General features: G+C 44.4%; 2 protein-coding genes across 2 annotated transcripts in view; both read left to right on the top strand.

Annotated features, from left to right (window-relative positions):
* Positions 1-14,345, top strand: part of LOC123762440 (nephrin) — a 37,795-nt gene extending 23,450 nt beyond the window's left edge. Inside the window, exons 6-14 of the mRNA XM_045748950.2 lie at positions 5,758-5,899; positions 7,112-7,242; positions 7,624-7,783; positions 8,535-8,828; positions 9,356-9,531; positions 9,828-9,957; positions 10,433-10,803; positions 11,879-12,037; positions 13,489-14,345. Coding sequence (XP_045604906.2) covers positions 5,758-5,899; positions 7,112-7,242; positions 7,624-7,783; positions 8,535-8,828; positions 9,356-9,531; positions 9,828-9,957; positions 10,433-10,803; positions 11,879-12,037; positions 13,489-13,866 — 1,941 coding nt within the window. The 3' untranslated portion in view covers positions 13,867-14,345. The remainder of the gene's footprint in view (positions 1-5,757; positions 5,900-7,111; positions 7,243-7,623; positions 7,784-8,534; positions 8,829-9,355; positions 9,532-9,827; positions 9,958-10,432; positions 10,804-11,878; positions 12,038-13,488) is intronic.
* Positions 14,346-16,061: 1,716 nt separating this feature from the next.
* LOC123762320 (uncharacterized) overlaps positions 16,062-17,500 on the top strand; it is a 66,275-nt gene continuing 64,836 nt past the window's right edge. The window contains exon 1 of the mRNA XM_069325868.1: positions 16,062-16,149. The gene's annotated coding sequence lies outside the window, so the exon portion shown is untranslated. The remainder of the gene's footprint in view (positions 16,150-17,500) is intronic.

Genomic DNA, 17,500 nt, shown 5'->3' with positions numbered 1-17,500 from the left:
TTGCCTGTGATTGGTTACATTTCAACTGACATAGAATTTGAGTATAACAGATTCACGTCCAGAATATGTTGACGAGTTGCGAAGATAAATTTAGGGGTTTCTCCTTCAAGACACAACATGGCGAGGACATGAGAAGCCGTGGCAAGGAGGCGAGGACAACGCAATATGGGTCGTTATACGCAGTCCAAGGCCGGGCCTGGGGGCAGATTCACGAAGCAGTTACGCCAAGCATTTACGAACCCGTACATCTTTTCTCAATCTTTGGCGGCTTTGTTTACAATTATTTAACAGTTAATGAGCTCCGACGCACCAGGAGCCTGTTTATAACAATAGCAACAGTTGATTGGGAAGTTTTCATGCTTGTAAACTGTTCAATAAATGTAACAAAAGCCGCCAAAGATTGAGGAAAGATGTACACGTTCCTAAGTACTTGCGTAACTGTTTCATGAATCTGGTTCCTGGGGTTTAGGAGAACTCTCAGAACCCATTTCAGGTATGGTAGGCGCTGCAGGCCGCCTATTCCACCTTCTGCAGGTCTCCTGTGATCCCTGCAATAAACCATTCTCTTTTAAAGTGAGGGTTTCCAAGATATCTGAGACATTTAATAAAGTTGACTCCAAAGAAAAGGGTCAACAGATACCAATCAGAATGTTCAAAGAAAGCGGGTTAACTGATAGCATTCAGAAATTTCAAGGAAAATGTATGCAAAGAAAATGTAAATTGGAAATAAAATGAAACCCTTTGCCGGGCTCCATTGTATTTTGCTTCTGAGTGGTATGACGCCTATAGATTGCACATTCGCAATATTATGGCACACGCAAACTAGCTTAATTGTTAATTTGAGATATCACAGGTAAACAAGTAGCATAAATTAGATATCTCACCAGCAGTAATAATCTCAAAAGGAAATCTTTAAACATCGTTACGGATAGAAAACGAAATTCAATTAATATTTTAACGTAGATTCACGAAAATAATCGTCTTTTCGGAGACTGCGCTGCAACACTTCCTCCCGCCTCTCAGCCATTAATTTTTCATTATGACTCCCCTTCCCACCCCCCCCCCTGGACCCCTCCTTGGTCTCTTCATATTTACATTTGAACTTGTGTTTACAATTCGCCTCCACTACCACTTTCCCCTCGTGCTTTCCTCTCGTACAATACCCCTCACATTGAAGAAGTTTTTTATTTATCTAAAACATTCTGGACTATAACTTCTAATTGTGCTTGCTCGTTCTGATCTCGTACCCTCGTTCTGGTCTCGTACCCTCGTTCTGGTCTTGGACTCTCGTTTTCGTTCCACATTCAGTGGGAGGTTTATCTCTTTTAGCCTGTCCTCGTAGCTCAGAATTTGCAATTCTTAAACGTTCTGGAGTTCAGTGATGAATATCCTGCGTTTCCAGATGTTCCACTGTCTCTTCCCCCACCTTCCCTTCTTCCCCATTCTCCTTGTCCCTCTCTTACTTCCTCTTACGCCCGTCCTCTCCATTATTGTTCCTTTTTTTATCCAAACAGTTGTTCCTGTCTCCGTCATCTTGTTGGATATTTTGGTGAAAGGCTTGCACATGGCTTTAGTTCATTCTTTCAGTATTCAGGGGGAAATTTTGGAAGCTGTGATCTCCTCTCAGGTGTCTTAATTCACTCCAAGCCATATTAATTTTCACGATTAATTTAGTAAACGCTTAATCTGCTTGGTTAAATCGACCTCTTCCTAGCTCTGGAAGATTCTCTAGTTCAGTTGTACAGAAATGTTTTAACATTTAATTTATTTTCTTACATATTTCCAGATCATTTTCTGTGAGTATATCTCCAATTTTTTTTCCAGCCTAATCACCTTATCTTTTGCCACTATCTTTCTGGTGTGATTTTGAAGCAGCTTGGAAACAAGTCAAACAATCGACTTGAGAATGGTCCAGGACGGACCGAAACGTCGTCGTCCCTTCAACTTCTAGTGTGTGGTCTGGTCAACAAGCAGCTTGGATTTAATATTTTCATTATTTGCAAGTCGCTATCAGATTATTTTCGTTTCACCTTCCTTTCAGACACCCATTGTGCTGTGCTATTCTTACTGGGTCTAATACTTCTAACTTTTCTTGCCTCTTTGCCGTGTTGGTCGAATAAATAGACTGATCCTGCGCCTCTGTCCACATGTGCTGTGCTATTCTTACTGGGTCTAATACTTCTAACTTTTCTTGCCTCTTTGCCGTGTTGGTCGAATACATAGACTGATCCTACGCCTCTGTCCACACACACACACTTGCGTATAATCCATCGTTGCCTGTGAGGATGGTCCGCTGAGCTTATTCTCACATTGTATTCTCGCACAATGAAGTCACAAGCCTGGGATATATATATATATCTATGAGAATCTCGGGAACGCTGGTTCGATCCTACTGAATGGCTTCAATAATTTCTCGTTGTATTCCAGGTAAGAAATCTCTCTTTCCTTCACAGTATTATCTTCCGGGTGATGGTCTACTGGTCCCTTTTCTCCCGCTTATTTTAAGACATGTTTCCACTCGGTCGTCACACAACATATTTTTCAAGTCTAATTCAGGTAGAAAAACGCATCCAAACTTACCTTGATTTTTTGCCGGATCTTTAATGGGCTGATTTAGGAAATGAACCATTTCCTAATCCAGGCAGTTTTTAAGTCCTTATCGATACACATCAAACGGATTCCAGCTTTCCAGTCTAAATCTAATCAATTTAAGTCTTCAGTTATTATAAGCCTTGTTCCAGCCTTACTTACAGCCAGTGGTGTTATTTTTTTTACGCTTGATGGTTAGGACAGTTATTTTGTTTCCTTATTTTCCTCCCTGCCCTTGCTCCTTGCCCTTGCTCCTTGCCCTTGCTCTCTGCCCTTGCTCCCAACCCTTCCTCCCTGCCCTTCCTCCCTGCCCTTCCTCCCTGCCCTCCCCACTTCCGTCTACCCCATTACCCACTCCAGGAATTCTCTCTTCACATATATATTTTTTCTCTATCCTCGTTTCGTAAAGTGTAACGTTAATTGTCTACTTCCTAATCTCCCTTTTTTCCCCCAATCTTTATCTCTATCTCTCTTCCTCCCCCCCTCTTCTCCCACCCCTTCTTTCCCCTTCTTTCCCCTCCCCTCTCTCTCTCTCTCTCTCTCTCTCTCTCTCTCTCTCTCTCTCTCTCTCTCTCTCTCTCTCTCTCTCTCTCTCTCTCTCTTTCTCTCACTCTCTCTCACTTCCCTCTTCTCCCTCCTCTCTCATTCCTTCCCCTCATCTCTCTCTCTCTCTCTCTCTCTCATCTATCTCCTCTGCCCTCTTTCTCTCTCCTTCTCCCTTTCTATCTCTCTTCCTTTACCCTTCCCTTCTCTCCCTCATTACCTACCAACTTGCCTCCCTCCTCCCTCTCGTCCTCTCTCCTTTTCACCTCTTCTCATTCCCTTCCTTCCTTCCTTCCCTATCTTCTCTCTCTTTCTCTCCCCCTCTTCTGTCTCTCCGTTCACTCTCCTCTCACCCTTTTCATCCCTCTCTTTCACCTCTCTCTCTCTCTCTCTCTCTCTCTCTCTCTCTCTCTCTCTCTCTCTCTCTCTCTCTCTCTCTCTCTCTCTCTCTCTCTCTCTCTCTCTCTCTCTCTCTCTCCCTATAAACATAAACTTGTACCTTTCTCCCCTCCCACACGCAGTATCCGCCATGTTACACTAACTACCCAACAACCACAACAGCCGTTATGGCGGTAATTATCGCGTCGCTGCGTAAAGTGGCCCGCGGTCCTTGCCTCTGATGGTAATGCAGCCAGCAATTGTCCCGCGAATGCTTGCGGCTGCGGTGGTTATGGCACTCTGCCGCCGTCCTAGTGGACCCGGGTTCGAGCTCTCTCTCGGAGTGTTTCAGCTGGTGCGGTATGGAGAAGGCGCTGAGCCGGTGGGCAAGTTTACCTATGCAACCGGTTACTTTGTTGACGTCAGAGGAGAGTGGTTAATTGTGTGGTAAGGTAAGCTCTCTGAGGGGGATTGTAAGCCCAGCTGTCTGAGGGGGATTGTAAGCCCAGCTGTCTGAGGGGATTGTAAGCCCAGCTGTCTGAGGGGATTGTAAGCCCAGCTGTCTGAGGGGGATTGTAAGCCCAGCTGTCTGAGGGGATTGTAAGCCCAGCTGTCTGAGGGGATTGTAAGCCCAGCTGTCTGAGGGGACTGTAAGCCCAGCTGTCTGAGGGGACTGTAAGCCAAGCTGCCAGATGGTGTAGTAAGCTTAGTTGTCTGAGGGGGTTGTATGTCAAGCTGTCTTAAAAGGTCTCACGGTCATTTAAATGGTCAGGGGAAAAGTCATCGTCTTGGCTTACTATGGCTCTGAGCTGTAGGAGTCGGAGTGAATCGCTCTGGTCTCTCATGAGGACCTTAGACGTGGTCTCCCCGGGGTCATTTACCGTGTGGGTACACTCGTATAGTCCGCCTCACCCGGACCTCCACAGGAGAGGCTGGTAGTCCAGATGTGTGTATCATCTGGTTATCATCTCCATACCGGTTATCTCTATCACACTCCGATATCCTGGCTTGATGACGTAGGTGATCGACGTCATCATCCAGTCATCGCTCGAATAACCAATAAGCAAAAAGAACAAACGTCACTACCCAAGACAGCCAATAAGACGTCCGCTTGCCACAGCCTGAAATTAATTAAATCACTGAATCAAATTAATTTGATTCAAATTTGATTTGATTCAAAATTGATTTGATTTCAATTTGATTTGATTCAAATTATTTGATCCACAATTTGATTCAAATTATTTGATCCACAATTTGATTCAAATCAAATTAAATTAATCAATGAATTAACAGTTCTCCTTGTGAGCTTCGTCAGTACTGTTAAATGTTAATATTAAATGAATGGCATTTTTATATTATCTTCCTCATTTCAGTATTTATATTAAAAAAAATCATTTACTTTTATAGTACATTGTCTTCGTTTGAGTATTTTCTTGTGGTGGAGATGAGAAGATCAGTTGTGAGGGGTTTGTGTAGACGAGCTTCTGACCATACGATAAAACACAGGGAGTATTCCGACGTCTTGGGATAAGTGTCGTGGTTCTATTGGGCCACAGAGCCCTATCTCTTCCTGTTAGATTCTCCTGTTGGTAAGTAAAGCAGTTTTGAAAACCTTACCCAAAGATTAGGTGAATAATGTATTTATACACTATAAATGACCTCATTTTTCATGGGTTTCGTTCTAAGTTCTTTAAAAATTAAGTTTGGCACCATTATTTTCAGGGTTTTTTTCCTTCACAAACTTATTTTTTTTCCCATTTAACTCCTTCATACAATATTTAATTGTTTATGATGTTCATAAACAATCACAACATTCATTCTTTTAGAAGATATTTCTTGATATAATTTTGTATGAGTACATTCATGTGATTCCACACAACATGACAGCTTAATGTTTTAGTCTTAATTTCTTTATACAGCCCCATAATTTTTTCCTCTAATTTCACTGCTTTTTAAATGTCTTACAGGTGGCCCTTGGCATGAGTGGCACTGTTGACACTGGTGCCACTGGCACCGCCTCTGACCTGAGAAATATCCCTTAACATGTTTTATATTTAGTTCCGTTTTTTTCTGCCACCTTATGATTCTCTCTCTCTTTCTCTCTCTCTCTCTCTCTCTCTCTCTTTCTCTCTCTCTCTCTCTCTCTCTCTCTCTCTCTCTCTCTCTCTCTCTCTCTCTCTCTCTCTCTCTCTCTCTCTCTCTCTCTCTCTCTCTCTCTCTCTCTCTCACCCTTCCCTGCCCCTACAGACCTCAGCAGACGGCAATGTGACCACCAGCACCCTGGCTTTCACCCCAAGACCTGAGGACCATGGTTCGACTCTCCGCTGTGTCGCCGAGACCTTCGCTGCTCCGTCCGTTATGGAAGACACCTATAACCTGACAGTGGAATGTACGTAGCCCCCTACACTGGTCAGTACGTAGCCCCTACACTGGTCAGTACGTAGCCCCTACACTGGTCAGTACGTAGCCCCCTACACTGGTCAGTACGTAGCCCCCTACACTGGTCAGTACGTAGCCCCTACACTGGTCAGTACGTAGCCCCCTACACTGGTCAGTACGTAGTCCCTACACTGGTCAGTACGTAGCCCCTACACTGGTCAGTACGTAGCCCCCTACACTGGTCAGTACGTAGCCCCTACACTGGTCAGTACGTAGCCCCTACACTGGTCAGTACGTAGCCCCTACACTGGTCAGTACGTAGCCCCTACACTGGTCAGTACGTAGCCCCCTACACTGGTCAGTACGTAGCCCCTACACTGGTCAGTACGTAGCCCCTACACTGGTCAGTACGTAGCCCCTACACTGGTCAGTACGTAGCCCCTACACTGGTCAGTACGTAGCCCCTACACTGGTCAGTACGTAGCCCCTACACTGGTCAGTACGTAGCCCCTACACTGGTCAGTACGTAGCCCCTACACTGGTCAGTACGTAGCCCCTACACTGGTCAGTACGTAGCCCCTACACTGGTCAATACGTAGCCCCTACACTGGTCAGTTCGTAGCCCCTCAACCACAAAAGGTTTACCATTTGACTATCAATATAACCCAAGTTCTTGTCTATGGTATATTTTATATCCTGTGATTTCCCATCGTTTAGAATTATGACTGCTCTTGGGCCTCACTTTGAGATATATGGCCCGTATGCAAATGAGTTTATAGAATTCTTTGAAATTTGTTTTAGAAAATTCTGCTTAGAGAAATGAACACTGTTCTTATTCTGTTTGATTCGCTACAGTAATTAATGATAAATAAGGTATTTTACATAGTGGCAAGTATTTTTAATGTGTTTGATCCCCACTACTGCCTTCCACATCCCTGCCAACACCACCACATCCCGCCACACCCCTGCCAACACCACCACATCCCGCCACACCCCTGCCAACACCACCACATCCCGCCACACCCCTGCCAACACCACCACATCCCGCCACACCCCTGCCAACACCACCACATCCCACCCCACCCCTGCCAACACCACCACATCCCACCACACCCCTGCCAACACAACCACATCTCACCCCACCCCTGCCAACACCACCACATCCCACCCCACCCCTGCCAACACCACCACACCCCTGCCAACACCACCACACCACTGCCAGACGTGCCAGTAGTAAGCTGCGACTTGGGGCGGTCTATACGCCACAGCAGTATCGAGGAGGGAGACGATGTGTACTTCGAGTGCTCCTTCGTCGCCAACCCCAGCGTGGTGCAGGTCTCCTGGCGGCACAATGTGAGTCTCCTCTCCTGCTGGCTCACATCACTCTCACAGCCAGGCTCAACCAGATCTTTTCTATCTCTATAGAACCCATGCAGTGTGGGATTCTGTCTAAAGCGTACACAGGCATTTCGACGTATCTAGTTTTCTGTCAAAACAGTATGTGTAGTTATTCCACAGTGTACATGTGATTGAAGGTTCAATATGTATTGTTAAAATCGGTATATAAGGGAATCTTTGAGTAAAGAAATTATTTAACTACATGAGATAACTGTCTTCATGATGACGAAGATTAACCTGGTATTCTCTACCTCTTGAAAAACTGTTGACACAGCTGCCCGCGTTCGCTGGCCAGGCCCTAAATGTCACTTGTGTGTACCCGCGTTCCATCCACAGAATCGGACGCTGGAACACAACGTCCGGGGCGGTGTCATCGTCGTCGGGAAAAATTTGGTGCTGCAGGAGTTGCAGCGGGCACAGGCGGGCCGGTACACCTGCCACGCCCGCAACGCCGTGGGCGAGGGCGTCTCCAACGCCATAATTCTGGATATCAAGTGTGAGTATAAAAGGTACTCAGCCTCGCTCCTGTGCCATGTAAGTTCCCTCATGGGCTCACCATAGCCCGTGCTACTTGGAACTATTTGTTCCCCAGTAGCTGAATCTAAAACAACAACGATATGTGTTCAGTACGGGAGAGCTTAGCGAGGCCTTGAGGGGAAGAAGTAGAGGGTCAAGTACAGGTCCGTCCCCTCTCCAGCGTTCCCAAACGTCACTAAACTCGTGTACTAAATTTGCTCGAAACTAACCTAAATGAGGACCCACAAATAGAAACATAATAATACTGTAGTAAAATAAGTTAGCTAATAAATATACAATTATACTATGTAACTTTTTTATAAGGATTATGATTCATTGCATTGAAAAAGACATTCAAACTGTACTCATGGCTTATATCTGAGATTAAATATTATATAAATGAGCTTGAAAGTAAGTCCCAAACATATGTTGTCATGTCAAGTTGTCCCCCAGTTATCTACTAAGTCATCGACAAGTCGTCCTCAATCATCTGTGCGACAAGTCACTTCCGTTTTTAACATGACTTGTGAAGCAAGTTGACTAGACCACACACTGGAAGGTGAAGGGAGGACGACGTTTCTCAATCGACTTAAGAATGGTCCAGGACGGACCGAAACATCGTCGTCCCTTCACCTTCTAGTGTGTGGTCTGGTCAAACTACTTCAGCCACGTTATTGTGACTCATATCCTGCTTGTGAAGCAACTTTTTTTTGTTGTTATTATTGCCTCAGATGCCCCGGTATGCTCGCCCGGCCAGATCACCACCTACGCCGTCGGCCGCTTCGAGGACGCTGAAGTCACCTGCGCCGTGGACGCAAACCCCATCCAGACGTCCTTCCGCTGGATCTTTAACAATACGGCCGACACCATAGACGTGCCCCCAGGACGCTACACCTCCACCAAGAGCCACAGTGTCATCACCTACATGCCCATGACGTCTCTGGACTATGGGACGCTTCTGTGTTGGGCGACCAACGCCATCGGCGTCCAGAGGAAGCCCTGCGTCTTTTATATCGTCCCTGCAGGTGAGCTCCTCGCTAGTACGTCGATCTCTGATACATTATTAATGTTTGTACACAAAAAAATAGGGAAATGGTGTGCAATTTATTAGTTATTAACGAGCAGGAAGATTGTTAAGATCATTGTTATGCAGGAATCAATGCACGGAAGATGCAGTTTGATGTTACTCAAATAGATCATAAATTGATCTATTTATCATTTTATAAATAGATGCAAGGCTGGTCGGTAGTGACAGCCTTGCATCTTGCAAGATCTATCTTCGATCCCCGATGATCCAAGTGGTTGGGCACCATTTCTTCATCTTAATCTTACCTGAATTTTCCTGCGGACTACCATCTCTCTAGTGTCCTCGTAAGGAACATTGTTCCTGAAGATTTTTTCCAACTGGATTTTATACCGAAGTATTGCTCTGGTATTGCTCCGCCTACCTGGCTTCGGCAGGTAGGCGGTTCCATGGGTTTATAACCCTGTGGTGAAAAAGTGTTTCCTGTTTTCTGTAGCTTCCCCCACCATACGTCCAGCTCTTCTACAGGTAAACCGGAGGCTCCAAGCAACTGCACCGTGGGGCGAGGAACGTCCACCTCCGTCAGGGTAGTTTGCTTAGCTGGTGGCAGCGGAGGCCTTCCCCAACATTTCCTCCTACAGGCACGCCTCCACCAGGAACATCAAACCCTAAATTTCACCGCCAACGCCCTCCCGATCTTTCAGGTGAGCGGGTTAATTGTGCCTTGCTAAGCCATTATGTACCTCACTGACCTGCAATTAAACTAGTCACCCCTACAACAGTACCGTCACCAACACCACTAAATGTGTGTAATTCGTGTCCTTAACAAAATTTACAGTCACTGTACCGTAATTTTGTAACGATGTTGTGTACAATATTTCAGCCTTTTTATTAATGCTTACCACCAATAAAAGTTTTTCTTTAATAATATCTACTAAAGAAAACGTTAAATGTTTTTTAGGAGTTACTAGTGTATTATATCAGTACTGATTCCTCACAGGTAGAGGGGCTGAAGGTGGGTAAGACGTACCACCTTACCATAATGGCCGTCAACTCCAAGGGCTCCAGCGAGTCTGTCCTTCTCACCGTTAGCAGCGGTCAAACCAACGGCTCCGTCTATCAGCTGTATGGTTAGTGGTTGACAATTTTGTGTTATAATCACACAATCGCTTGTGTGATTCATTGCGGTTACCTGAATTTACACTGACTTTACACCAATTGAAGCCACTTTACATCTAGTTGCTTCAATCGTGACAGGATGCCGGTAGCTTGTGGAAGTCTGTGTGGTTAGTAGGATTCCCTTGTTGTGGGATGTACTATTGCTGTGTTTATTTAGTTATTAGAGGTTATGTGATGATTATTGAACACAAATTTAACGATAAAATATATAAAAAGTTATTCAAAGAGAATTGATTTCCTTCGGCTTATTGAGAGAGAGAGAGAGAGAAAGAGAGAGAGAGAGAGAGAGAGAGAGAGAGAGAGAGAGAGAGAGAGAGAGAGAGAGAGAGAGAGAGAGAGAGAGAGAGAGAGAGAGAGAGAGAGAGAGTAAATATTAACGAAGGGGAGGCAGGCTTAAACAAATGATAAGCAAACATTTGTTTTCAGACGGTCCCTCTGAGGCCGAAGTCCGTGACGGAGGTAAAATTGGCGCTACAGAGACCAAGGATCCCGAAGAAGGTGACAACGACGATGACGATGAAAAGGCTGTCGACGATAAGGCCCTCGGAAGCCTAGCACTGCCGTCCCTCCTGCTGGTGGCGCTCGGTGTTGGCTCCGGTCTGGTGTTCCTGGTGATCCTACTGCTGCTCTTCCTCACCTTCCGCCGGAGAAGAGCGCCCCAGCTTCTCTCCCTCGCTGATACTCATCACCACAAGAAGATGGTTGATCTCCATCACGACAGGTCTACAAGAAGCAGTCGTACCTCCTCCATCCTGACGCCGGAACATGACAGCGCCTGTCTGGAGAGAGAGATGCAGGTTGGTGAGAGAGAGAGAGAGAGACAGACAGAGAGAGGGAGAGAGATACAGAGATAGAGACAGAAACAGCGAGAGAGAGAGAGATACAGAGATAGAGACAGAAACAGTGAGAGAGAGAGATATACAGATAGAGACAGACAGCGAGAGAGAGAGACAGAGAAACAGAGAGACATAGAGTCAGAGAGAGAGAGAGCAGCAGGCAAGCATTCACACAGACGTAGAAAGAATTAAACTGAGTAGCTATATACCAAGAACACACCTAAAACATATTCACTCACGTAATGGCTGATCTTATTTAAACTGTTATTCCAAAGTTATTCATAGTTATTTCCTCTCGTGGCAGAGAGGAAATTTTGCCTTTGTAGGCAAAAAGACTTTATATAAGTCTTTGTTTAGTCAAATCAAAATAATTTCAACGTAGGAGAAAATCTTAGGAGCTGGCCGGTGGAATCGAACCCGTGTCTTAGAGATATATTACGCTATTGTGATTCCAATGTGTATGCGAGTAACCAAGACACATTTGCATGCATTGGTGAAGGTGAACAAGAAAATGCAGCACTCTATTTCTTGCACGTTTCTATAATATTATTACGTGTTATCATTTCCTTCGTAATATCTATCATTTCCTAGTCTGATCATATCCCTCTTGAGATCTATAACGTCCTAGTTTGCTCGTTTCCCTCGTAGTTCTATAACTTCTTTGATCAAATACCGTCATAACACAACACCTGGTGCCAGCAATCAGTCATTACCATAACACGAGCCATTAGCCAAGGTGACGCAGGCAGGAGGCCTTTAGTCTTATCTTAAGATTATCTTGAGATGATTTCGGGGCTTTAGTGTCCCCGCGGCCCGGTCCTCGACCAGGCCTCCACCCCCAGGAAGCAGCCCGTGACAGCTGGCTAACACCCAGGAAGGTGTTGGCACCTCAGGTGAGAGGCACCTCAATAAGCCAAAGTGCACGGGGTCCTGTTCCGGACAACGAGAATTACTATAACTAATCCTGCAACTATTTCTGCAACTATGTTTGCAACAACTTCGGGTGCTGATGTCTTCCTCGTCCCCCTTACCCAAGCAGGTGGACACGGAAAGCGACGCAGATCCGGACGTTATTCCCCAACACCAGTGTCGTGTTGGTGGGGGAGAGGTGGTGGGGAGGGGACTTGTTCCACCACCCCCAGCTACGTTACTTCCCGTGGACGGCTACAAGTATCCCTCCTACGTTACTTCCCAGGTGCGTTGTTGCTCAATATGCATTCTTCTGTTATATAGTTACTGCATTGGTAGGGTTTGTTCTATGCATTGTAGTGCTGTACTGCTTTGATGTAGCCACTGAAGTGCTGTTCTGCATAAATGTAGCCACTGTAGTGCTGTTCTGCATTGATGTAGCCGCTGTAGTGATGTACTGCTTTGATATAGCCACTATAGTGCTGTATTGCTTTGATGTATCCACTGTAGTGATGTACTGCTTTGATGTATCCACTGTAGTGATGTACTGCTTTGATGTATCCACTGTAGTGATGTTCTGCATAAATGTAGCCACTGTAGTGCTGTTCTGCATTGATGTAGCCGCTGTAGTGATGTACTGCTTTGATATAGCCACTATAGTGCTGTATTGCTTTGATGTATCCACTGTAGTGATGTACTGCTTTGATGTATCCACTGTAGTGATGTACTGCTTTGATGTATCCACTGTAGTGATGTTCTGCATTGATGTATCCACTGCAGTGCTGTACCATCGTGATGTATCCACTGTAGTGATAATCTTCATTGATTTATCCACTGTGGTACTATTCTGCATTGATTTATATACTGTAGTCCTATACTGCTTTGATATAGCTATTGTAAGCCTATACTGTATTGATGTATCCACTGTAGTGCTACACTGCTTTCATGTAGCCTTGTAGTTCTATACTGTATTGATGTATCCAGTGTGGTTCTGCACTGCCCTGCTCTGCACACTACTCAAATCATAGTAGCTTAGCCACTTTCTCGTGATAAATAGCGTAAGATCATTATTGTTTTGGCATTTGCATATGGATCTATCATATCGCGCTGCATGAATATTTAAATGAAACAATAACAGTGAGAATCACCATCCAATTTGGCCATCAGTGTAAACATTGATGGCGTGTTGGCAATGGTTCTCGAAAGCTGATTGAGGTTTTGCAGGTGCATTAAGTCATAACGTTATAGTGATGGTGTTTGGATTTCCTTCTGTAAATCTTTCCACGTTCCTTGGGTTAAATAGACGTCTAATCCCTATGTCTTTCTTCCCCGTCACACCGACATGCGCCCACCTACACCACTTACACCCACCTACACCACTTACATGTGTTTAAACCCACCTTCTGCGACCTATAATAACCTACGTTCACTTACATGCATCTACACCCGTTTAACCATCGACATTCATTCACCTTCACATACATCCTCTTACACCCCACTAATATTTTCATGCACATATCTAAACCCATATACTCCCCATGAACACCACCTACATCCACTTACATGTACACGTAAACCAACCTACACACACACTTATACCCCACGTGCACCCCTCTAAACCCGCTTACACCCACGAACACCTACTTTTACCCATTTACACCCCCCTACACCCACTTACACCCCGTTACACCCACATATACCCACCTACACTTACTTACATCCACCTACATGCCATAGAGCGCGGGCAAGTACAGCGGGGCCGAGGCTACTAACCCGTCTTCATCAGCTTCTGGGCTTGCAGAGGACCCCCCTGGCTGCTACACCACCAGGGGGTACCTCCATCACAACGCTGCTTACCTTCAGGACGCCCCACCTGCCTCCACATTACCTCCAAGAGCCTCCGCCCTCCCTCCACCTCCGGCAACCTCCGGCTGCCACTTCGTGCTGGGCCCCCAGCAGTTGTCATGTCCGGAGGTGGAGGAGAGCAGCCAGCTACCGCCTCCTACAGGTTACCACAACACCGACAGGAAGAGGGTGTCCTTCGCCAGACACCTGAGTTGTGAGGACGATGCCCCCAGCACCCCGCTCCTGAAGAAGGGGGAGAGTTGTGTATGATATTGGTCCGTGTTTCCCTAGCAAGAGATCGCTGACTGTAGGAATAGATTTTTTGTACCTGTGCATTTGGTTATATTCTACTTTTATATCGCTGGGTATACCCAGAGTGTTTAGAGAGAGAGAGAATGATGATACATATGTAGATATATTTAATGAAATATGTCGTGAGTGAGGAAGTGTGTGAGTGTGAGTGAGAGAGAAAAGGGAAGAGAGAGACTCATTTCTTGTTTGATCCTCTGATAACTGTGTGAGAGCAAGGAACTGTAATTAGACTGTATTAAAGACTGTCAAAGCAACAGTCGTTGCTTACACTCCAATTTACATTCATGTGTGAATTTATTTACATTCATTCCATAGTGTTTTTGATTGTTTTCACACATAAAATCCTATTTTATAAACAATCACAAAAGAATCGTAATGTGTAAAAACCAAACCTTGGTGTTATTGTTAAAAAAATATAATACATATTTAACGGGTAAATAAACATCACTGTAACAGTCCCGTTAAAAAAAAAAATAAACTTCTAAATTGATGTGTGTTTTGGTTCTCAATGTTCCTCGTTCACTTGTAGTTAATCTAACAACGATTCTTCGCGGCTGGGGATCGTATTCCAGGGACCATAGGATTAAGGACTTGCCCGAAACGCTACGCGTACTAGTGGCTGTACAAGAATGTAACAACTCTTGTATATATCTCAAAAAAAAAAAAAAAAGATAGTCGTAGTAGAACTACCGGCCCTGCACTAAAATTACCGCCCTGTGCTAGACGTGCGCATACACATTGCTATTTGGCTCACTGTTGGTTTTTTAAAAGCAATATAAATAAATATAAAAAGTTGTATGCTCACAAACCCAATGTACCTTCTTGTATATAAATAAATAAATAAATAAAATTAAATTTGGAACACATAATTTAGTTAGTCATTACTATACGTATTTACATTTTCTTTAAATATTTGTCAAAGAAAACTGTTCAAATAAAGGGGAGGCTTATGAAGATTTTTATCGCTGTATTTTAATAATAAAAACAATAAAAAATAATTTTATCCACAAGAAGATACAATGGGTTGGTGAGATTACATAAGACTGGTATTTTTACATTCTTACAAAGCCACTAACACGCATAGCGTTTCGGGCTATGCGTGTTAGTGGCGTGGATTAGTGGAACTAGCTATTTTGCAATTAGTGGAAATTGCAAAATAGAATTTTGCTATTTTAGTACACACCTGATGCAGCTGATTGTTGTTGAATGTTTGTGGTTCATCCATAATACTTCTCCGAATTAGTGCTATTTAAAATTATAATGCTTCAAAAAATCCAGTAATTCCCCGTTGGAATATCCACGTCTAATGTTAATTCAACGCTAAATTTAACAACGATGACGTTGAATTAACGTTGATAACGTTAATTATAGTTCTATAGATGGTAATCAATTACGGTTGCAGTATTGATGGTGATAGTACACAGCTATACTATGGTCGGGGACAAATAGATCACTGCATGATCTATTTAGGTTCATAGATGCTACACCAAGCCAAGGTCAAGACTGTCCACATCGTCACCCATCCGGTGACTGGCCAGAACAAACAGTAGCTAAGGTTAAGTGAGCGAGTATGGTGACCTTTCCTCTTGCTGCCGGAGAGATACGGCATCTGGCTCTCCTCCCTAACATAAAGGATTAGCACCACTGTATTATGTATTGAACTCTGTATTGTGTTCCCCAGTAGGCCTTCATATAGGCCTACCTTCAACACACCTAAGAGTCGATACAAGTAGGTCTATGTGATTGCACAATATATTACCCTAAAGTGAGCTATTATCATAGTTTAAAAGCCTACTACCCCTCGAAATCTTAAATGTTACAGTCAGAATGTGAAATATATGAGTATTTGTTGGTGTTTTCGTGGTTTCATGCTGGCAACATTCATGAACATTATTGAACAACAAATTATCGGATTGAAAATGTGGCACCAGCGCAGATCCTGGTTAAAAACGGATTGTTGATAGGCTTGGGCCGAAGCGTTATGGGCATTAGTGTCTAAATACTATGTATTAATAATTACTTTTCCATACTGTTATTTAGAATTTTAGATTTTTTTATGAAGCTGCATATTATTTATGAACGATAGTGAACGCATTTACTGAATCAATTTACAGATGGTTAAGAGTAAATGCTAAAAATGTATGGCCGCCCAGGTCGTCGTGGTGCGAGACTAGGCTGTGAGACTCATTGAGAGTTGAGGCGTCGTGGATTTCCCAGCTAAAGTGGTGCTCCAGGCGTCAGGTAAGCGAGTTAACTGGTTATAGTATTACGGTGTTGGCAACTGCTTCTCAGCTCCTCTTGTGTGGTGCGGCCTCTGTCAACGTCAGAAGCTATTTTTTACCATTGTTGTTTTTACAGTGTCGAAAGTGAGGATTTTAGCTCAATATCAGATAAAAGGATTAGAACTGAGAGGACCCGGACTCTGGGAAACACAACAGTGTGAGGCTCGTTTTCATAAACAACGGTCAGATACTCGTCATCCAGCCGTCAAACCCCCAATTTATTATTGTAAAGCACTTTACAAAATCCATCCTCAGGTCATGGTTGTTTAACCATGACCGACTCTACCCCGTAGGGTCGGCTGCGACTTGTCAAAGGTTCCTCTCCCAGTTGTCCTGCGTCTTTGTCCTGGGTCAAGATCATGATTTAGATCAACACAAGTGAATCGATTACGGGCTATTCATGCCCGTGCCACCTCTTGGGTGGCTTAATCTTTATCAAACAAGCGAAGCTTAAGACCCAGGAGACTGAGACCAACTTTCGTAAACAAACATATATAAATTATTGTAAAACTCTTATATTACAAAACATAAAATACCTCGACTGTACCTTCAGTATAGAACTTGACCTTGTGGGCTGTGGTTGCGCCATCTGTCGAGGCGCGGCGTAACTAAGGGACGGCCTGGAGGGTTCCTGGGAATGTTGGGGAAGTTTCACCTCCGGGAAGTTATGTGGAGCCGCCACCCGCCCCCTCACCTCCCCCCCCCCCTACACCTGCTGGGTGTGTACATGTCTGCTTACCTATATACGTTTTATGAACACTCGGTTCCAACTTCAGGGCCCCGCCTAGATGTCAAAGGAATTAGTTTTCCTTCATTTGCATTTGAACCCTTACGTGGACTTCGTCTGCACCAATCCCCTTGTCTAGTGCGTTACTCTATCATTTCACGTCCAACCACTTGAACTGGACGGTAGAACGACAGCCTCGCTTCGTGCAGGTCGGAGTTCAATCCCCGACCGTCCAAGTGGATAGGCATCATTCCTCCCCCCCCCCCCCCGTACCATCCAAAACTCCTATTCTGATTCCTTCCCAGTGCTATATAGTCGTAATGGCTTGGCAGTTTCCCCTGATAACTCCCTCTATCATTGTACCCAAAGAGTTTGTTCTGATCTATCTAACTAAATTTGGCGCACAGTTCCATGTATTACCTCTAATTCTTCATTCCATCCCTTCTGAACATATTTTCTCTATTGGCCATGTACAAATACACCCAGATAACTTGTACATCGTAATCATGTCTCTTCCGCTCAGTAACTTCTTTTAAACCGTCATTGTATAGCTCTCTTTAGCCGATCTCCACAACTTGGTTCA

Source organism: Procambarus clarkii, chromosome 2 (genome assembly GCF_040958095.1).
Source record: "Procambarus clarkii isolate CNS0578487 chromosome 2, FALCON_Pclarkii_2.0, whole genome shotgun sequence".
NCBI classification, from domain to species: domain Eukaryota; kingdom Metazoa; phylum Arthropoda; class Malacostraca; order Decapoda; family Cambaridae; genus Procambarus; species Procambarus clarkii.
This window is presented reverse-complemented; position numbering and strand designations above follow the sequence as displayed.